At 40.7% G+C, this 23,496-nt stretch overlaps 1 protein-coding gene across 1 annotated transcript in view; it reads left to right on the top strand.

Moving 5' to 3' along the window:
* The window catches only part of AACS (acetoacetyl-CoA synthetase), a 159,580-nt gene that overhangs the window by 35,620 nt on the left and 100,464 nt on the right, over window positions 1-23,496 (top strand). The window contains exon 5 of the mRNA XM_089653715.1: window positions 324-421. Within this exon, the coding sequence (XP_089509841.1) occupies window positions 324-421 (98 nt within the window). The remainder of the gene's footprint in view (window positions 1-323; window positions 422-23,496) is intronic.

The following is a 23,496-nucleotide window of genomic DNA, read 5'->3' on the forward strand; positions in this document are numbered from 1 at the left end:
TTAAGCTTTGAAAATAAAACCTGGATGCTGGTTGGTTTCTGTGCAGCGCTTCACCAGATTTTGCACGCTTCAGTTTTATTAAATCACCCCCTAAGTAGCCACACCAATGCACATCGCGCAGGCCTGTTCCACTGTTGTCACAATCGGGAAGCTGGCCCTGAGAAATGACATGAAGCAATTGCTGGAGTGTATGCATGTAGGCTGCAGGTGAACAATAGTGCTGACATAATTTTTTTTGCTTCAGCAAATAAACATTTTTTTTAACTGTTATATTAACTGGGTATTCTCTTTAAAAGATGGTTGATATGCTGTTTTGGTTTTAGGCTATCTTCCAAACTGCATCCAGACAGTGCAAGCTATGCTGGCAGCTGCATGCATTGGAGCCATTTGGAGTGCCACTTCCCCAGACTTTGGAGTTAATGTAAGTAATCTGAAAGTGAAGACCTAAGGTCTAATAAATTGCCTAACAACTTTATGGTTGCCAGCCTGGCAATTGTGGTGTGTGTATGTGTCCAAACAACTGGTATGCTGGTTACATATCATTGCAAGCACTGCACTTGACCATCCCGTGAACTCATTCCATCTCCATCAGCTCATCTCCCACAGCTATTACCTTTTTGTATCACTTGACCCTTCCTCTTAGATTGTAAGCGAGCAGGGCCCTCTGATTCCTTTGGTACCAAATTGTATTGCAACTGTAATGTTTGTCTTCATTTTGTAAAGCACTGCCCAAACTATTTGCGCTATATAAATACTGTATTATAATAATAATAATCTGTTGTCACTTGTAATGCAGCACTCCTCAGGTTATGGCACTTGTTGGTTCAGTATCCAATGATTGTTTGTAAAAACTTTGATAAGCTATAGCTGTAAGCATCTTTGTGGCACAATTACAGAGGTGATGGATGTTTACATCTATAATTTACTATCAGAATTAGTACACATATGCACTGGATAGTTAAGACCATCTAGTGCTGATTTGAAAATCCTGGCAGTGCCCTTGGTGTATACCTGGCGTACAGATTGGGGCGTCAGTCTGTGTACCAAATGCCATAGTCCATAATTTCGTACCCAATATGAAGCTGACTCATTGCTGAGCATTTTATATGTATCGAGCCATCTGGCTGAAAACATGTTTGTACTTTGGCTGTCTAGAATGTGTGCCAAGATCTCCATTTCACTACCTCATCATTGAAAACCTTTAATATTTCACCAGTTAGAAAATGGCATAACACATCAGAGATTACTCAGTCTTTACTGAAAATTGTCGTTTTTTTTTTTTTTTTTTCTGACATGATCAGAAAAAGGAGCTCATATTATACCATAGCAGAGAGAACTTGTGATGTAACCCACAAAAACAAATTGCTTGATTTCTTTTTTGAAGCTACCCAAAAGTATAATCCATTTTACTGCCTGATCATGCAAATGATCTGATCTCCGATGTTGTCAGTACTTGACATTGAATCCATACAGATGTCCTGACAACTAACTGGCTACATGCTTGTTCTGGGTCAATTACTTTCCAAAGCAAAGACAAGGATGGCAGTCAAGGAGCTTGCAGCAAGAAAAATTTGGCAGTGGCAGCCTTTTTTAATAAATATAGCTCCATATATTTATAAAAGAGTAATAAAAGATCAAGTGACAATAGGCACTAAACAAAATGGATATTAAATAGGTGTTAAAGTCCAAATGACGTGCAAAAAGAAAAGTCCAAATGACATGTGCAGTCAGTCCATAAAGCACTGGGGGAAACTCTTGTTGCTGTAGCAGGCTCTAGATGAAGATAAAAAAGGAGAAAAAGTGCCTCTAAGTGCAATATGTTGTATGTTTATTGAGTAATGTAATGAGAACCACTCACATGATGAGAGAAAACAGGGCCTAAGCCTTTTTCTCTTTTTTTTTTTTTTTTTTTTTTTTTTTTTTTTTTTTTTAATCCCCATATATTTATATACTGAGATATTCACCTAAATATACTTTTGGGAGTCAGTGGAACCTATGTGATGTCTGTGGCCACCTCACACTCTTCCTAACTGGACTATGCATCATAAGAAAAAAAGCTTGTATTTGTTTACAGGGAAGAGTTTAGGTTTTTATTCTTCTTTTTCTTTTTTTTTTTTTTTTAGATTCAGACATGCTCATCTACCACATACTGAAATGTGGTTGTACACAGGTCTTCCATGTCTATATGACTGTTAGAGCCATGGGAACCCCAGAATATATGGCTTTTTATCAGAAACTATACTGTGACTATGCCACTTGGTCAGTTTTGTGTGCAAGGTTACTTAGCAGAGATCTCCTTTGACCATATACTGTACAATTCTATAGCAATGAAAGGCTGACTGGCCAATCGATTCATTGGGGTTTACTTACTAAAGGAGTATAGGCTAATTACTTAGAAAAGGAAATTTTGGTAAATGCGTGAACCTGTGTCTAATCTGAATACCCAAAATTGTGTACGTTAATTGAGGCTGATAAAAGTGAACATAACTTCACTTTAATTATGAAGTTCAGTGAACATTCACTCATCTTTTACATTTTTCATTGACCAACAGCCAAACATTTTAAAATGGAGTTATACTTTTGAGAAGTTTTTTCACTGGTGCTGCAGTGTTGGTGTTGCGTTGTTGTGGCTCATATTGCTTACTATTAGTTCAAAGGCTGGAGTATAAACTGAGTATACAGGGGTTAGTGTGAGCTCACTTTAGAGATTAGGTAAAGGATTCATGGTTCATTTTATGGATTGGTAAAGTATTCAGGGAAGGAGGTATTAATTTTAGGGATATATTTTGGGGGATGTAGCTGAGCTTTTCACATTTGGTTCTTTTCTGTATATAGTGTAAAGGGGGCAGGCTCTATTGCTAGTTGCAGTGGTAAACCATGTACAAGACAGGGGCACCATGAACAGTTTAAGCAGTTTTGTCCTAAAATGTCTCTATCGCTCCTTCATCCAGAGTGGGGGCACTCTAATACAGGAGGTGAGTTACTGGCCAGATCACCAGGTGAAAACAGAGGGGGAAAAAAGCCTGAAAGTGAAAACTAATGCAGCCACCACATCAAAGGATTGGTAAGCTGCAGTATGTTAATATTTTGTTTTTGAGAGTTATACCTTTTTTCCCACCAACACTGTACACCACCCTGCCAGTGCACAGTATATATCAAAAAAGCCTATCCAAGGCTAGTGCAACTGGCTCTTTAACTGCACATGCCTGTGTCTGAATATCTAATATCTTCACATAAAATATTCACATCTGATGGTTAAAACAGCATTTTGTTCTGGCACACCTTCCTTCTCACAAAGCTAATTTGTATGCTGTCAGTTTTGTGTTTACTTGGTAAGCAGAGGTGTGACTAATATGATTGCACACCTGGAATGAAGCCAAAGTCAATATCTGGGGTGATACGTGGCCTGTGTAATTTATACATCCTTCTGAGCTAAAATGTTGCAGTTTGTCAGAATGGAAAATACAAATCATTGCTAAATAAATAAATATGGTAACTATGCTAAAGGAAGGCTGACACTTGCCCTCCTGAGGATTTACCCCCCTTCCTGACCAGGCCATTTTTTGCGTTACGGAGCTGCGTTATTTTAACTGGCAATTGCGTGGTCATGCAATGCTGCACTTATATGAATTTTTTTTCCCCCCATGAATTTAGCTTTATTTTCAGTGGTATTTGATCACCTGTGCATTTTTTTTAATTTTTTGCGCTAAAAGAAAAAAAAAAAGACCGATAATAGTTTGGCTTTTTGCTATTAAACATGTCCAGTAAAAAAATCAAATTTCATCATAAATTTAGGCCCAAATGTATTCTGATACATGTCTTTGCTAAAAGAAAATCCCAATATGTGTAAATTAATTGGTTTACGTGAAAGTTCTAGCATTTATAAATGACAGTATAGATACTGGAATTTTTTTTTTTTTACTAGCAATCAGCGACTTATAGCGGGACTGCGGCGGACATTCTGACGTGGGGGGAACTGATTTGGTGTCGCTGACATCCCCAGTGACACCAATACAGTGATCAGTGCTAAAAAAAAAAAAAAAAAAAAAAGCATTGACACTGTACTAATGGCACTGGGCAGGAAGGGATTAACATGAGGAGCGATCAAAGGGTTAGCTGTGTGCTCGGAGTGTTTTACTAGGGGGCCGTGTCAGCGTGCTTCACTGTAAGCACACTGCTTTGGATGGCTGTGCTGTGTTCCCCCTACTCGGAAATGCAAAATCATTATACGTGATTTTGTGCACCCCTGCCTCCCTGTATCTGCTATAGAGCGGCTGGAAAGTGGTTAAAGTTGTCTGTTTTGGGTCATGTACAGAAGAAAACTGTTTTGTGGTTGGTGGACATTTGATACTATCTAGGAGAGTCTTTCTCAGCAAGGGTTCCATGGAATCCTGGGGTTCCCCAAAAAGTTTCTAGGGGTCTACCTCTTGGTTAAGTAACCACTGAAACCAGTGATTTTTTTTTTCGGTAATCTGTAAGGAGAATTCTTCTTACTGACTACAAATGTAATGTAATCCTTTACACTGACCATCACAGTAAGGTGCTATGGGCTGCGGCTGTAGTAGGTATTAACAGGGGTTCCCTGAGACCAACAAGTTATTTCAATGGTTCCGCCTTGTTAAAATGGTTGAGAGAGGCTGCTCTAGGACATTAATGAAAGGGGTTTACTACTTCAACACATCCACATCTGTTCTTCATAGAACTCCAGTAGTCCTGCAGGTGAAGCTCTTTTGGCTGTACTTCTGTGGATCACAGGAGTGCAGTTCGCTCGGTGTGTTCTGCACTGCTGTGACCTGTTTTTCAGCTGAAGCCCACTGTCGGCTGACGTCACTCTGTCGGTCCAGGCTGGGGAAAGATCCTGACTTTAAAGTCGGGATCCATCACAAAGTCTGGAGAAGCACCTGGCTCAGCCTCTCTGAGCCAGCCAATCCCTCCCCATCCACAGCCCAGCACTCCAGTGAGCCCTGGTGGAGGGGCAGAGCAGACAGCGGTGACTGACAGAGCAGTGGTGAGAGCTCGGTGATCAGCGGTCATGTTCAGTTCTTATATAGAAAACCTTTTCTACAAACTACTTAGTCCCCTTCCTTAAATACAAAATAACCTAAATCAATTCAAAATAGTCCACCACAAGTCCACACTATTATTAGGTCTTCAAGCATTGAAAATTGTCCCATTCATCACTTCAAATCCAAGAAACCTCAAAAGAAATAAACTAAATATAGTGCATTAACTTTTAACAACAATCAAATATTGTGATACCATGCAAGAAACCACTCGTGAGGAGAAAAAAAAATAAATTATTTAAATAAATAAATCACTACTTTCGGTGAATCTCATGTGTAAAAATTACTAAAAATAAATAAGTAAATAAGGTGAATACACCTACACAGCCCACTCGTGGGGTGAAATCCACAGCAAATGACTAAGCTTGTGATATATGTGCAAAAAGTGCCAACACTCTAGGAAATATTTATTTAAATAATTTTTTTTTTCTCTTTCTCCTCACGAGTGTTTTCTTGCATGGTATCACAATATTTGATTGTTGTTAAAAGTTAATGCACTATATTTAGTTTATTTCTTTTGAGGTTTCTTGGATGTGAAGTGATGATTGGGACAATTTTCAACACTTGAAGACCTAATAATAGTGTGGACTTGTGGTGGACTATTTTGAATGGATTTAGGTTATTTTGTATTTAAGGAAGGGGACTAAGTAGTTTGAAGAAAAGGTTTTCTATATATTTGTACTTTCAAGGGTGAAAGATTTACTTTTCTTTGGGGATATTTAGAGAATCTGCTTTATGATATCATATTCAGTTCTTACACTTAGAGCTGGCGGGGGGAGAGATGCTGCATCCACCTAGGTAAGTATACTTGGGGAAAAAAAAGTGGAAATAGAAGTTATGGTAATAGCTTGAAAGCACTCGGCAGGAGTACAGTGATGAGCTCATTCCTCTTTTCCTCCTATCAGCATGCTCTATGAACTGATTACCTTTTTGTGCTGCTTCTTCTTCTGACACTCCATCCCTGTTATACAGATATTACAAAATGATGATATTAAGTTAAATTCAAGTACTTGGGCTGCTTTCACACAGGACCATTTCATCCTATGGAAATCTTCACATTGGTCAGATGTGGGTCCGTTGCGTTTTTTTAAAGTCCTGCTTGCTGCATTCTTGGTGCATGTTTGTCGCACCAAAAATACACTTCCCCATTGCAATGAATGTAAAATGCGGCAAAAACACACATTTGCACACATGTTGCCTTTTGGTGCATTTTTTGAATCTCATATCCTTTTTTCACAGGTGCAAAATAGTGGCAAAAAGGCATATGCATTTTTACCCATTTTTGCTTTGCAAGAAGCATTTTGAAAGTAGCCTTTTCATGGTTGCACTTAAAGTGTTACTAAACCCACAACAGTAAAATCAGTCTGTATATGCAGTAAAGCATGCTTGTTATACTCACTGTGGAACCTAAGGGGTTAATCCTCTGCATTGTGTAAAAAAAGCTGTTTGATTCTTTCTTCTCTGCCCCTCCTCTTGTTCAAATGTTCATGTTTTTATCTCCTGATAAGACAGTCTGAACCCGTTGCCACATGCACATGCTCAGTTTAGTGTGTATTGCTAGAGAGGTTTTTTTTTTATCTTGGGAGAGTGCATGTGATCAGAACATGGCCAATCAGCACTGTCCAGACAGAGGTCAGGGGTTTTGCATCCTCCTAGAGCAGAAAGATAACTTCTCCTCCAAAGCTTTAACCAGTGCTCAGCTGAAGTCACAAGACTACTCTAACTGCTGATGAGAAAAGGTATTTAGCAGTTTATATTTACTAAAATAATTGCATTTCCATGTTGTGTGTGTTGTGGGAGACCAGATATAGTGAATGCAGGGTCCTGCTGGGTTTAGTAACACTTTAAACATACAGGGGTTAGACAAAAAGGAAACCGTACATGATATGCAGGTGTAAGTGAATATGTGTTTTGTGGAAGTGATGTAACATTCTTTTACTGCAGAGCTCAGTCTCAGTCCCATGAAGACTGAGATTGAGCTCTGCAGTCACGTTTGCAGCAGCAGTTTTCTTTTTCTGGGTTACAATGCCGTGCAATGTCCTTTTTGTCTCTTCAGTCAGTTGATCATGCCGATTGCACTTATACTTATTAGACGATGTTTTCCCAGAAATATGCTGTCATAAGCTTTTTGATACTGTAACCTTGTGACACGGGAAATAAATAGGCAACTTCAGTCACAGAGGCACCAGTTAAGCAGGCACCAACAATTTGCCCTCTTTTGAAGCTCCGTAAGCTCTGACATGACTCCGTATTACTAGCCGCACACCGTCAATGATGAAAGTGGGACTTCCCACCTGTTAGCTAGGTGTCTCATCACACAGCAGAAGCAAGAGTGTTACATCACTTGCGATTTCAACACTAAATATGTTGTCACTTTCACACCTGCAAATCATGTAGTGTTTCCATTTTCTTGTCTACCCCCTGTATATTTAATGATGTAATAATGATTATAGATCTGCGTTAATTTGTGTCTTTTGTATCTGCTCAAAGTTCAGCTTTGAATATGGATGAAATGTCCAAATCTAATGTGCACGTTTCCCCAGTTGCTTAGAATAAATCAATGCTTTATTATACACCAGGCATATCTATCACCTTCCTGACTGTTTAAAATAATTGGATTACTTACTGCAGAATGTCTGTCTCAATTGTCCTAGTATTAAATGTCCTATTTTGGGAATGTCCAACTACCAATTTCTATAGAAGGACACAATTTCTGCCCTGACAAACAATGGCCATTTTATCTCACAAATTTGTATAGTATATGACCGCAGAAGGTTTTCTGAAAGATGGAAATGTTTAATGTTGCTGCACTCAACATGAACTATAGATCTCTCAGTATCACACTACCCTTTGAAAACATGGCATACACAAATGGCAAATGGTCCTATTATTATCTCTTTTTATTCTGTGATTTCTGGGGCACAGTACCATTTTATAATGTTTTTTTTTTTATTATCACATTAAATACAGAATAAATAAAGTAAACCCACAGGGTGAGAATTGATCTCATTTGTTGTGTTTGCAGCATATTTACTGAAATCAAAAGCTATTTCACTCAAACTTTTAACAACATTTTAACAGGTCATGTTACATTTTAACATAGGACCCCTTATTTGATAGCAGCTTCACAAAGGCTGTTCGGGCTCGCCTCTCCTGAAAATGCTAGTTGCCTGTCTATACACCCTGTTCCAAATTATTATGCAAATTCTATTTAAGTGTCACAAAGATTAAATATTTTGTTTTTCAGTGTAACTCATGGATGGCATTGTGTCTCAGTGCTCTTTTGATCACTGAAAACAATCTCGGACACCTGTGATAATTAGATTGACAGGTAAGCCCAATTTAAGGAAAAACTACTAAAGGAGGGTGTTCCACATTATTAAGCAGAGCACCATTTTCAAGCAATATGGGGAAGAAAAAGGATCTCTCTGCTGCCGAAAAGAGTGAAATAGTTCAATGCCTTGGATGAGGTATGAAAACATTAGATATTTCACGAAAACGTAAGCATGATCATCGCACTATTAAGAGATTTGTGGCTGATGCAGAACACAGACGGGTTCGTGCAGATAAAGGCACATTGAGGAAGATTTCTGCCAGATCCATGCATCGGATCAAGAGAGCAGCTGCTAAAATACCATTACATAGCAACAAACAGATATTTGAAGCTGCTGGTGCCTCTGGAGTCCCACAGACATCAAGGTGTAGAGTCCTCCAGAGACTTGCAACTGAGCATAAACCTTCTATTCGGCCACCAATAACCAATGCTCACATGCAGAAACGGCTGCATTGGGCAGAAAAATACATGAAGACTAATTTTCAAACAGTCCTGTTCACTGATGAGTGCCATGCAACCCTGGATGGTCCAGATGGATGGAGTAGTGGATGGTTGGTGGACGGCCACCCTGTTCCAACAAGGCTGCAACGTCAGCAAGGCGGTGGTGGAGTCATGTTTTGTTCCGGAATCATGGAAACAGAGCTGGTCGGCCCCTTTAGGGTCCCCGAAGGTGTAAAGATGACCTCTGCAAAGTATGTGGAGTTTATGGCTGACCACTTTCTTCCCTGGTACAGAAGGAAGAACTATGCTTTCCCTAATAAAATCATCTTCATGCATGACAATGCACCATCTCATGCTGCAAAGAATACCTCTGCATCAATGGCTGCTATGGGGATAAAAGGAGAGAAAGTCATGGTGTGGCCTCCATCCTCCCCTGACCTCCATCCTATTGAGAACCTTTTGGAGCATCCTCAAGTGAACGATCTATGAGGGTGGGAGGCAGTTTACATCTAAACAGCAGCTCTGGGAGGCTATTCTGACATCTTGCAAACAAATTCAAGCAGAAACTGTCCAAAAATGCACAAGTTCAATGGATGCAAGACTTGTGAAGCTGCTATCAAATAAGGGGTCCTATGTTAAAATGTAACATGACCTGTTAAAATGTTGTTAAAAGTTTGAGTGAAATAGCTTTTGATTTCAGTAAATATGCTGCAAACACAACAAATGACAATTTTCAGTTCTTTACAACCTATAAAGTGTTTTGAAACTTACTGTTCGTAATAATTTGAAACAGTGCATTGGAAGTTTTTTATGTTTAAAAAATCCTGTTAGGAGGTTTGTTCAATAAAATTTGAATCGTACTCTTAATAGTTGATTAAAATGAAAATTATGCTGACTGTTATTTACATCAATTATTTAGGTAAATGAGAAAAATATCATTTGCATAATAATCTGGAACAGGGTGTAATGCTGACCCTCTAGCTTTTATAATTCATGTCAATTTGGGAACTTGCCAGGAAAATCGGAGAGACATCAGAAGACCTTGTCTAAATGCTCATTCAGCATAATTGCCAAGCCACTAGCATTTCCAGAAGTGGCGCTCAAGATTGGCAGCATCTTTGTTTATTGTCCGTGATTATTTACAATCCCTTCTATATCTTCTTATGATTTTAAAATACTTTTTAACATTTCCAAATTCTTCCAAGTAATTTATATTCTTATTCGAACTTCATATACTACATTTTAGACAGCTTCTTCTTTAGATGCTTAGGTACTGAAGGGGGGTGGGGGCTAAACGGGAACTGCACTGCATCTGAGCACCACAAACTAAAAACATTGTTTAATGCATTTTTAATAAAAAGAGCAAACCCACCCATTCAACCATGTCTCCATGATTTATTTTGCTGAGAAATCTCTTTGGAAAAACAACCCCTTACCATTTCTGGCTGTGGCCATTTTGACTAAGGGATAATGATTCATGTAGCATTTACTTCATGGAATCCATCTGCCCTTAGCTCAGGCATGAAGGGTGTGCTTTGCTGAGAAAACCCCTCCTCACTTCCTGAAGACTCCTGGGATGTATGACATCATTTGCCTGGGCTTGGAAATAAAGAAGTAACTGAAGAAACATAAAAAAAAGTTTTAAAATAAGTATGATATATATTAATGCTAGCAGTCCATGTTCACGCTGCCACGACTCCCCTGCAGATCTCTTCCACCTATTCTGGCGATGCCTCATGCTGGTTCACTATAAATAGGGCATTTCAGGTCAATTTGACGAATGATCCGTTAACGTGTGTTAGGATTTTTAGATTAAGAAGTATTCCCACCATCTGTTAGAGCCCCTCTTACCAGATTGCTATTTCTGGCCTCCAATTGGCTGTCTCCTTTTCCCCCTGCATTTGAAGAGTGGTGCATACAGGTCAATTCTACTCTTCTTAAAGAGCGCCACATCTTTCAACAAAGGGGTACCCCTCAAAGATTTGAAAAGTTTATGGGATCCATGGTTGCAGACCCCAGGCCTGGCTGTGCTGGCTCTGGTGTTCATGCAGATTTTTCAGTGTTAAACGTATTACAAATTACTTGGTTCATGTTCTTGTATTTACGCTCCTAGCTATGTATGGTCACTTGACTTGTCTCTGATGGTTATTTGAGTGACAGGTGTGCACGGATTTAAAGGCAAGTACTGATTGTGTATGCATGAGGGCCGGTTCACACGGCTCTCAAGCATACAGTCCAGATGCGTTCCGGATGCATTTTTTGCATGCGTGTTCCAGTGCCTTTTTATGCATTCCAGTTCATTTTTTTCTGCTCTTTTTCTGCAATTTAAATAGGGACATGTGTGTTCCAGTGCATTTGTGGTGCATTCCAGTGCGTTTTTGATGCATTTTACTGCGTCCCAGTACAGTTCTGTGCAGAAAAAATGAAGCATGTTCTACTTTTTTTTTTTTTTTTTTTTTCCTGCAACTGGAACGCACTGCAACTGCAAGCACTGATGTGAACTATGACATTGATAACCATATAACCTACTTTTCTGTGCGTTTTGGATACAGAAAAAAAGCAACTAAAACACATGTAGTGTGAACTGGCCCTTAGGATGGTGGCATTTTCTCTCAATGTGACAATTATGATTTTCATGATAAAATCTTGAGTGAATTATTGCTTCTTGTCAGACTTAAGGGATGTGTAGTGTCCTGCTCAATGCTGGGATAAGCAGCCTGGTGAAATAGATCTCCATTTATGCAGGGAATGCACTTCTGGCTACTATCCTGATGTTTAAGGTTGTTCTGTATGCTAGCAATGGACAGGATTTGCAAAGCTGCTGTCTATTTTACTGTAGTTCTTTCTTTCTTCTTACTGTGTGTTTTGTTTTTTTTTTGTTTTTTTCTTTTTGTGCAACTTTCAATAAAAAACTATTTGATTAAAAAAAAAAAAAAAGTCAATCTTGAATGGGATAGTGAAGTTCCACTTTAAGTATGTCTAAAGGCATAGTTTTGGACAAAGTAGGAAATGCCTTTGCCTTGTGTATCTCATTGGGGAGATTTCCTACCCCTTCTCCAGTAGACACAACAAGAGGAGGGAGAGGTTGATGGTAAGCCCCTCTTAGACCGTTGTCACTGGAATGGTGTGCCCATTGAATGATTTGTCCTCTGTTCCTAGCTTGGGGACAATTCAAAATTTAGAATTTTCATTTACACTTAGTCCTGGTCACAGTGGGCTCTAGGTCAAAATAGATGGGGAAATTTTTTTAGTGGGAATAAAAACGGGTGACATAGTGGCTTAGTAGTTATACCTAGCGGCAATAGGGAATTCAGATCATAACCAGGATACTACCTGCCGGGAGTTTGCACTTTCCCCTGGTGCTTGCATGGGTTTGCTGCATGTACTGTGGTCTCCTCCCACACGCCAAAGACATGCCGATTAGGTTAATTGGCTCTTATCGAAATTGGCCCTAGTATATATGTGTGTAGCTCATGTGGATGTGAGATCTGGGACCTTTAGATTGTAAGCTCTTTGAGGACAGGAAATGATGTGAACATTCAATAAATATAAAGTGCTGTAAAAAAATCGTCAGCGCTATGAAAATTACTATAATAAACGGCAAATTCGAATCGGACAAGGTTCTAACCCTTACTTGCTCTGTCCAAAACCTAACAAAAGAGGCATCAGCACAAGGGATCCATCCTGCTAGCTGTAAGTTATGTCTCTTGTGCAGATTTTTTTTTTTTTTTTTGGGCTGCACTTAGATTTTAAAAACAAATCTCTAACTAGACTTAGTCCCCGTTCACATTATTTTTGACAGCATGATTTTTATGTGATTCTTCTTGTTGCACAGGGCAGCCCATTCACTTGAATGGGCTGCCTTATGCACGTTTGCCGCCCAAAAAGCTTCACTGGATTTCTAAAGAGGCAGCTTGCCAAACGACAGTCGTGGCAGAATTGCATTGCGTTTGGGGTGCCATTAAAGGATAACGATACACAAACATGTGCAGCGCATTGTCCTGTGATTACCACATGATTTGAAATCGCAGGCAGAATTGCAGCAATTTTGCTCGTAATTCCAAATTGTGACGTGTGGATGGAGCCTAACTTATTTGGTATGCTAGTTTTGTGTGCATTTTAATTCATTTACAAACAGAGGATTATGGTGTATATTGTATATAATTACATTTTGGAATTTCAGTGTCCCTATATCATTTTCGCTATTGAACAGGGGAAGAAATGACGACATCTGTAAGATAAAGTATTCGACATAAAGTGACCATGACTCCTGTATGTTATCTGCCATGTTTACATTGTCTGTTGCCTCTTTTACATTGATGGCATTCTTGGTGCAGTTTTGACAATTAAAACAGACTAAAGAATGCATTTGTTTAGGAGTCTCTATTAGGATTATACTAATTCTGGGTACACACAGAATTTTTTTTTTTTCATTCAACCCAGCGGTCTGAACATAAAAAACCCTACAGATCGCTGTGCTAACATATCTGATGTTAGTGTGGTAATCCCCCTGCTGAATTATTGTGTTCTGACAGGGGGACCGGCTTCTGTCGAACCGATTTGTCTTCGGATGATTTTCATCCTGTTTTTTTACCCAGCTAAACACTTGTATTTCTTTGTTTAACTTTAGCACAGTAATGCCTTCTTAGAGCAGAAGGTATTCATATGTCTCATGCCATCACATATCCTGAAAATAGGAGGATTATTCTTCCTTTCAGGACAGTATTGAGGGCTTTTTTGATTCCTTTAGTCCCTGCTCACCATAACCTATATGGTTAAACTTAAAAACATAAAAACAAAGAAGGCGCAAACGCCTGGTGCATTACCTTAAAACAACGTTCTAAAAAAAAAAAAGAGCCAAAGGTAACACTCCCAAAACAAGTAAACAATTGGCATGTTGTTATAAAAACACACAATGTGGACCACTCTCCACCTCCAACTGGAGACAAGATGGTGTAGGCTCTGATGCGTTTCGGGGACCTTCGATCTGAGGAAGGAGACAAGGTCCCCAAAACGTGTCAGCAGCCTACACCATCTTGTCTCCAGTTGGAGGTGGAGAGCGGTCCACATTGCGTGTTTTTGTAACCACATGCCAAGTGCTCACTTGGTTTGTGAGTATTACCTTTTGTCTCTTTTATAATAAGTTGTTTTAAGGTAATGCGCCAGGCATTTGCGCCCTTTTTGTTTTTATGGTTTTTTGAAGTGTTGGATATCCCCTGACTGAGGAGGGCTGCACCGCCATTTCTTTCCAGTCCTGGTTGTGAAAGGTACACACCTAGAATGACTGTCCATTTCTTAGTGTCAAGTCTGACAATTTTTTCACTTATATGGTTAAACTGTCTCATACCAAGCCCTACTCTTTAAAGGCCATGGTTTCCATATACTGCACTGATGATGATCAAAAAGCCTGAAACAGCTTTAGGGAGTTTTGAATAAATGGCTCTATATTACGAGGGTTCTTCAAAAAGCGTCCACACTTTTTTTTTTAAACCTATATACTGTATATGTATAAAAGTGTGGAAACTTTTTGAAGACGTATTTGGGTATAGTCACAATATACGCCACTGGTTCTGGGTGTGCATTTGGCTGTTTGAGGCTTTAAGCTATACGCTATACAATTTGTACGGTCTCCTTTTTAGATCTACCATAAACTAAGTAGTGCAAGGGCCTGCCAGATTGGGTACAGATTAATTGATTGGATAGATTAAGTGTGTCCTTCTATTTAATAGTTTTGATAAAATGTAAAGGAAATTGTACATTCACATTGTATAGTGTATAGCCAGCTTAACTGTGCTAGCACTAATTAGAGTTGAGGACCTGTAGTCTCCTCTCACCATAACCTATATGTTTTTATACTGTCCATAATTTTCACTTCTAATACCTATGGGAACATACATGGGACACAGATCAAAAGATTCCAGTTTGCTGTTTGACATGCTCTTCTTTAAGTGACCAGCAGAGAGCAGTAGAGCCTCATCAACATCAAGCTCATTGCTGGGAATGACAGCTAAGAAGTCTCCACAAATTGCATTAAACTCGTCCTCACAAAGAGGGACATGAAAGCGTTAACTTTTATTTTCAGGTTTTCATTTCTTTTGTAAATGTTCGCTTGTTCTGCAATTCTCACTTCATTAAAAATCAATCCCTTCCCATAATTCTTCATTGCCGGCCAGTCAGTTGTGCTGGACTTGGGGTCATTGCACCAAATCATCTGCGAGGACACAATTGTAAAGTAATAAGGCATTGCTGTTTCTCTTCTGACTCATATTCTGGGGGTATAGCTCTGTGCTTTGTTGCCGTCATCACGCTTAATTTAACTATTGTTTTATGTGTCTTTTCAGAGTATTATATCCGAGCTGCTCCACTGACGTAAAAACATTGACATCAGTTAGTTACATTGCATGTTCAAGTGTGAAAGGAGATTTCAGTTGCATAGATCTTGATGGCAAATGAGTGGTTTGGATGTAACCGGTTCAAGACGATTGCAATGGAAATGGTCAGATAAGCAGATTTCTCTCTGAAAACATTACAGCGGGAGGAAAGCTTATGATTTTCCTTCTGTACCAATTAAGCACATTTGTATAGCGTGCCCAAGAACTGTCCTTACTAAGTCATTGACATTTTCTAGGTCTACATGGAGGCAAACCAAGATGTACAAAATGGCTACATCTACCTTCTATACAACTGAACTCTAGGCAAACTGATAATTGTATAGTTAAATGATATGTTCAGGAACTTTTCTTTACTTGCCAAAAGGATTTTTTTTCCTGTCAATTCAGTCCTGATATTCACACAGCCCTGTACATCTGGGCTGCTTTAAAATTCTCTTCTGCTGTTAAAGTGGAATTTCAGCTTTATCTCAGCTACTCTTAAAACTGTCCACTGTCCTCTCCATACACCAACACTAACACTAACTAACCTGTATACGAAAGATGCAAATACATACCTTTTTCAGGCCACTCCGGTCTGGTCATGTGATCTCCCCTGTGTCAGCCAGCCCTGACAAAGGATAGGCCATAGGAGCCTATGGGTGACATCACTGCTCCAGGCATATCTAGATCTAGTGACCAGACTGGAGTGGACTGACCATATGTAAGTTTGTACATCCTTTCTTAAACAGGTTAGTAAGCATAGGTGCTAGGAGAGGAGGGGACAGATTTTAAGGCTTGGACAGCAGTCACCTCATCTGCTCACTCTGCTTTCCTTCTGCAAGCATGCTCCTTGTTCACTTACATATATGCAGCATATGTGATTCACTCCTAGTGCTGACCTTCCAGCTTCCAGCTTGAGTGCTGCTGTACAAGGGATAGCAATAGGCTGATGTAATTTAACTTTCAGGAAAGAAAAAAAACACGCCGGACAAAAATTGTATGGCCAAACTAGCAGATTTTATAGGCACAGTAAGAGACCACACTATCATATAAAAATATCAGTTTATTAACATAAAATAATCACATAAGGAATTTTATGGAACAAAAGATACACACACAACCCCCAAGCACAACGGGGGGGGGGGGAAGACTGGTACATAGCCTGTCCTTTTAACATATGACACATAACATGTCACCTATAGCATAGATGTTGATTCCAAAAGTAAGGTTGAAAATTAGAAACCGGTACGTTTCGCCTATATATCTGGCTTCTTCAGGACCGCAACTTGTGTAAGGGAGAGCAGTACTACTATATATAAAATATAGAGAGAACAAACAATTATATACACAATCAATTATATGCAACAAAGTAGAAAATAATAGAAAAAACAATCATTGGGCTTACATAGGAACATGGCAGCCAGCTATATATAGTCTGGGGGGTGGACATAGGAGACCAGAGTACGGAACACAGGCAACAGACCAGGGAACTCTAACATAACATAACTGAGTCCTATAAAAAGTAGCACATAGTGCCACCAGCAAATAGTACAGTTGTATTGTAAATCTAAATATACTGATTGACAAATGCTTAGGCCAAATATATGGACTCATACTCACAATGACCATAGATTGTGCCCACATATAGCTAGAACAGTAAAGACTCAACGTAGAAGCTGGAGGCAATTTGTGATGAGGATAACAAAGGTGTTGACAAACCTAAAGAAAACGACCATATATAAAATATGGGCTAAACCCAGGTTAAAGCCATATATTATATATAAAAAAAGACCACAAACTTACTAGTGTGGTTGAACGACATTAGGTCTAATGGGCAAGCAATATATACTCCAATGTATAGACTTCCGAATCAAAGAACCAAAGTCATAATCAAGCAGGAGCCCGGCACCTATAGTGGTGCATATGAAAAATTTCAGCTATAATGCCATAAAACAAAATAAAACACTCAGGGGATGTACAAGTGACTTATAAAAATAATGGCTCACTGTATGTATTACTAAACATAATACTTCACCTTCTTTTTAGGCGTAAGTGGTGATCCAGGCAATGAAAGGCAATGTGATACACACCAAATCCTTATACAGAGTCCCTATAAAAAGTATCATAAAGGACCATAAATAGTGCATTAGGAACCATATATCTATCCCAGTGAAACCGGCAAACCTGTATATGTTAAACCTACAACAGGGCAAAAAGATATAGCAGCCCATACCTACAGTCTGTCACCAAGCACCGCAATCGTGTACCCCCACTGCGCCAATCATAGTCAGTGGCGTGTGCAACACTGCAGACAGTCGCCATGATAGCACGGAGTATGTCCGTCCTACATGCAGCAGCACGAGTGACGTCAGACGCACGTCATGCCAGCATAGCGGCATGCATGCGGCAGAGGCCAAAGGTGCTGGAGCACTGACAGGGGACTTGTAGGCCAGCCCCCAGATGAACCGGGGACATAGCAAGCTGCCCCAGTGTCACAATCCCAGGACAGGAAAGTGGACAGACATTCATTTTCAGGTACTAACACTAGCTGTGTATTTGAAGGCCAAGACCATCTGCAAAAATATGTGCATTTTTTTATTTTGACAAAGGGGAAAAATGTGCATCTATTATAAAAAAATAGATGCACAGTTTTGTTCCCCTGCAGAAATACTGTATGTGCAGTTATTTTCTTTAAAGGTGGACTTGGCCTTCAAATATATTTTAAATGCAGCTAATACTAGCACCTGAAATCAATTGACATCAGAATCTTGCTATCCTGTGTACAGCAGCACTCAAGCTGGAGGGTGGAAGGACAGCACTGGGAGTGAATCACAAATGATGCACACACAGAAGCCTGGGTGCAATGCTAGGCTCCTGCAGACTCTTCTTCCAGCTCCCTTTCACTAGAGAGCTGGAGGAAGTGTATTCCATTAAGATCTACAAATCCATCTGCTACTGGGGCAAACACGACCAGTAGTTTACTCATTCACAGATCTCTGGCAGATTCATGCACAGCTGTGCCGAGTTAAAAAGGGACAACTGCTGCTGGAGATAAGAACCCCCGCACACTTTTACAGGGCGGAAGCATTCTGGGGTTAGGGAGCAGAAGCAGTTTGGAAAAGGGTTCTCATATGCTAAGGGACAGGCTGACAGTAGGAGAGAGCAGAGTGATGAGCTCACCAGTCTGTTGCTTCTCCTTTCATTATTCAGTCATTGTTTGGGGGAAGGACAAGAAATCCTGTTTTATATTAACTAAAGTAGAGGAAAGTTCAGTTTCCTGCCCTGCTTGTGTGGCAGAACTGTATAAATCTTATTACTGGATAGACAGAAATACAAATCTTATCAGGTAAAACCATCTCTGTATATGTATTTCATCTGTTTTTTTATCTTTTTGCCAATAGTTTAGCTTTAATTATTTTTTAATAACTACAAAATGGCATTCATTGGTGATTTAAAAAAACAAATCTCTCTAGAATGGAGACCCTGTCATCAACTTAAAAATTGTCAGTGAAGCATAGAACAATCAAGTATTTTAAATGCTTGCTTGGAGTGATTTTCCATTCCATAATTTTTTTGTTTTTTTTATTGTAATGTGCCTCTGCTAGCAAATTTGACTATTTTAAGGAGAGCCACCTCCCTAGCACTAACCCCTCCACCTCCTTAGCACTAACCCCTCCACCTCCCTAGCACTAACCCCTCCACCTCCCTAGCACTAACCCCTCCACCTCCCTAGCACTAACCCCTCCACCTCCCTAGCACTAACCCCTCCACCTCCTTAGCACTAACCCCTCCACCTCCCTAGCACTAACCCCTCCACCTCCCTAGCACTAACCCCTCCACCTCCCTAGCACTAGCCCCTCCACCTCCCTAGCACTAGCCCCTCCACCTCCCTAGCACTAGCCCCTCCACCTCCCTAGCACTAGCCCCTCCACCTCCCTAGCACTAACCCCTCCACCTCCCTAGCACTAACCCCTCCACCTCCCTAGCACTAGCCCCTCCACCTCCCTAGCACTAGCCCCTCCACCTCCCTAGCACTAGCCCCTCCACCTCCCTAGCACTAACCCCTCCACCTCCCTAGCACTAGCCCCTCCACCTCCCTAGCACTAGCCCCTCCACCTCCCTAGCACTAGCCCCTCCACCTCCCTAGCACTAACCCCTCCACCTCCCTAGCACTAACCCCTCCACCTCCCTAGCACTAACCCCTCCACCTCCCTAGCACTAGCCCCTCCACCTCCCTAGCACTAGCCCCTCCACCTCCCTAGCACTAGCCCCTCCACCTCCCTAGCACTAACCCCTCCACCTCCCTAGCACTAGCCCCTCCACCTCCCTAGCACTAGCCCCTCCACCTCCCTAGCACTAGCCCCTCCACCTCCCTAGCACTAACCCCTCCACCTCCCTAGCACTAACCCCTCCACCTCCCTAGCACTAACCCCTCCACCTCCCTAGCACTAACCCCTCCACCTCCCTAGCACTAGCCCCTCCACCTCCTTAGCACTAACCCCTCCACCTCCCTAGCAATAACCCCTCCACCTCCCTAGCACTAGCCCCTCCACCTCCCTAGCACTAACCCCTCCACCTCCCTAGCACTAACCCCTCCACCTCCCTAGCACTAACCCCTCCACCTCCCTAGCACTAACCCCTCCACCTCCCTAGCACTAACCCCTCCACCTCCCTAGCACTAGCCCCTCCACCTCCCTAGCACTAGCCCCTCCACCTCCCTAGCACTAGCCCCTCCACCTCCCTAGCACTAACCCCTCCACCTCCCTAGCACTAACCCCTCCACCTCCCTAGCACTAACCTCCCTAGCACTAACCCCTCCACCTCCCTAGCACTAACCCCTCCACCTCCCTAGCACTAACCCCTCCACCTCCCTAGCACTAACCCCTCCACCTCCCTAGCACTAGCCCCTCCACCTCCCTAGCACTAGCCCCTCCACCTCCCTAGCAATAACCCCTCCACCTCCCTAGCAATAACCCCTCCACCTCCCTAGCACTAGCCCCTCCACCTCCCTAGCACTAACCCCTCCTTGCATGCCATACCATTCTCTCTGGGAATGTCCAATTCCTGTTTGTGCTGGCCCATCCCCTCCACCCTTCCCATCTCCTCCCCATCTCCTCCCCACATAACCATTGATATAGCAGCTGGGGAAGGAGCAAAGGGGAATTCATGACCGCTTTAAGCTTGCTGACATTACACCCAATATGGTGGCATGGCATCCAGCAGCTTTCTATGGGTTTTTGAATGTCTACACAAGGGAGACTTTACTGGCAAATACCATGCATAAAATAAGTTAAATGCACATAATGTATAATCCTATTGAAAGACTGTTCCTATAATTAATGATCTCTTGACAGGGTCTCCTTTTAGTGTAAATCTGTTTTCAGTACAGAAAATAACTAAACTCATACGTTGGTTAAAGTATGAAATGGAGGGAAAAGGCAATCGTATAAAATGGGTGAACCGCGATAAATCATAAAAAGGCCGTAAAAAAAGACATTTACACCTTCTTGGGGTAGTTCCTTCTTCAATATTGCTTCCTTGCAAAATAACAAATTATGTCTGCTCAATTGTAGCAAAATAGCAAAAAGATGGGGGAATTTCAGCGGTGAAATGTTTAGTGTCACCTGGGAAAATGGATTCAACAGTAATAATGTTGAAACAAAAAGCTTCTGCTTCAAAATGTCATTTTTCTACACTTTTGTTGTTTCACATGTGGGGTTTAAAAGGAGTGTATATACTTTTTAATTGTATTTATTTTTACCCTAAAGCAGTATTGAACCAAAAATGTAATTTATTGTCGCTTACCAATCCTTAGATGTGGTGGATGCTTTAGTTTTCTTTACATAGGCTATTTTACCTTTATTTCACTTAGTAATCCTATCCGTAACACACCTCCTGTGTTTTTTTTTTTTGTGTTTTTTTTATACTATGCTAGTAAAATAATACTATATTCTTTTATTGAGAAATCAAAAATAGGTACATCATCAAGCCGTACAGCAAGCCACAGCAGAGGAAGTTTGCTAAACATAGAAAACTATCCCTGTCAAAAGGATTCCTAACAGGAGAGGCCTGAGAAGTCAAAACGAAGGGGTGAACAAGTAGAGGTTGTGTCAAATTCAGCGAGAACAGACACAGCAGAGACAGAAAGTTCAAAAGCAGAGAAAAGAAGTGAGCTCAGTAGAGAAAACTATCAATGCATAATAATAATAAAAAGATAGGTGTAGCATCATTCTTGATGGCTGCAATCACAAAGAAGGAATAAGTGGGCAATGATGTAACATTAGTACAATAGCCAAAGATGCATCACAATTCTCAATGGGTGATTAGGCAGACCCAATAGTAATGAGCATGAAGGGAGTTTTATATGGTACACTTCCTGTTTTACGGTGTCTACATTCTAGATTAGAGGTCTCCAAACTTTTGACACAAAGGGCATGTTTACTGCTCTTCAAATTTTAGGGGGCTGACCTGTGGCCGGTGGGAGTACAAAATGCCCCGGCATCAGTGGGAGTAAACCTTGCCATAGGCTTGGTGATCAATGGGAGTAGAAAAATTACATCTTTGGTGTCAGTGCAAGGAATAGTGCCCCATGATTGCTATGAGTGGAAGGCATTGTGCCCATCATTGGTATCCGTTGAAGGAATTGTCTCCCATCATTGGTATCCGTGGAAGAAATTGTGTTTCATCATTGGTATCAGTGGAAGGAATTGTGTCCCATCATTGGTATCAGTGGAAGGAATTGTGTCCCATCATTGGTATCAGTTGGAGGAATAGTGTCCCATCATTGGTGTCAGGGGGGAGGAATAGTGCCTCATCTTTGGTGTCAGTGGAAGGAATTATGCCCCATCATTGGTGTCAGTGGGAAGAATAGTGCCTCAAGGTCCAGATAAAGGCAAGCAGAGGGCCACATCTGGCCTATGAGCCACAGTTTGGAGACCCCTGTTCTAGATGAAGTAGTAATGCAGATACCTTTTGGACAGCAGCATTGTCAGTCTGGAGAGAGGGTAGTGTTAGACAAGCATATTTAAATGGACTTGATTAACAAATGAAAGCTGAACTCAAGCTAACAGTTTATAAGCAGTTATAGCAAACCATTTTTTTTTTTTTCATGTTGGGATAAAGGTTTTGCATAAATGAATAAAAGCTAACCGTTGTAACCCCTGTCAGTGGTAAATGGGTTGTGTCAACCCTGTAACTGCTACATAGGCAATACAGCTTGTTCTCTTGAAAAGTAACAGACTTACTGGGAGGATCACCAGGTGAAAATAGTGGAATACAACAAAAAAAAAAAACTAATTCAGCCATGACATCTAAGAACTGGTGAGCTGCAATTTAATACATTTTGAGTTTAAAAGATCAATTTGATTACAGTAATTTTATTAATAGAAACATGAATACCTATGTACAATTTGTAATTGAGGCAGCCATATTTACGCTGCTTCCTGTTCTTTACACAGTAGTTGTGCTTTACTGCTCCTTCTCACTTTTAGAAAACCATACACTGCCTTAGGGGCTCATTTGTTTTAATAGTTGAACTAGAGTCGAGAGACAGAGTAACTACACTGAGCCAGTGAGTTCTTCCTTCCATGGCTAATCTCCTTATTTTTAACTCCATAAAATATGGAAGAGCAAGTGAACTTATAAGGGACCACTGTGGGCATGTTTCTGTTTTCTTTGTGGGCATGTGGGTTAGCATTATCATAGCTGTGCATTTGCAGTCCTGCTTTTTTGTATATCATTCACTATACACTTATCAATGTGCTTTGAAAGGGGTTCTACCACAAAAAAATAGGTGTCCCTCTCACAAAGTAAAGGTGTCTGATGCTGATATACAGGAGAAGGGGTGCTGGCAAGGGGGTCTTTTATACCACCTATCCATGGAGGAGCAGGTAGATGGAACAAATGCCTCTTTTCTTGCGGACACCCCTTCCTGGCCACCAGGATTGCCAACGTCTATTATAGGCACGGGCAACTGTTGGGTGAATTTTGGAATATATCTACATGGCATGCATAGTACAGTAAAGCACATTTCCTGTTTAAAACAGATGTGGACAATCATGGATGAATGTTATTGGATTCTATTTTTCTATGACAAATCTTAAGCAGATCTCCTTTGAAAATGGGAGAAAACCACTGTGATCAATAAAGTGAATGTAAAAAATAATAATTTGGCACAAAAACAGGTGAATATTAGACAAATTGCCCGTTGAACCAATGATCAAAAGATATCTTTCCCTGCCACAGAAATGCAATAATATGGCACAGGGATAATTTGAATAATGTGAAG

The sequence above is a fragment of the Staurois parvus genome, unplaced genomic scaffold (genome assembly GCF_062004578.1).
Source record: "Staurois parvus isolate SC_StPar_1 unplaced genomic scaffold, SC_StPar_1.0 ptg000719l, whole genome shotgun sequence".
Lineage (NCBI taxonomy): Eukaryota > Metazoa > Chordata > Amphibia > Anura > Ranidae > Staurois > Staurois parvus.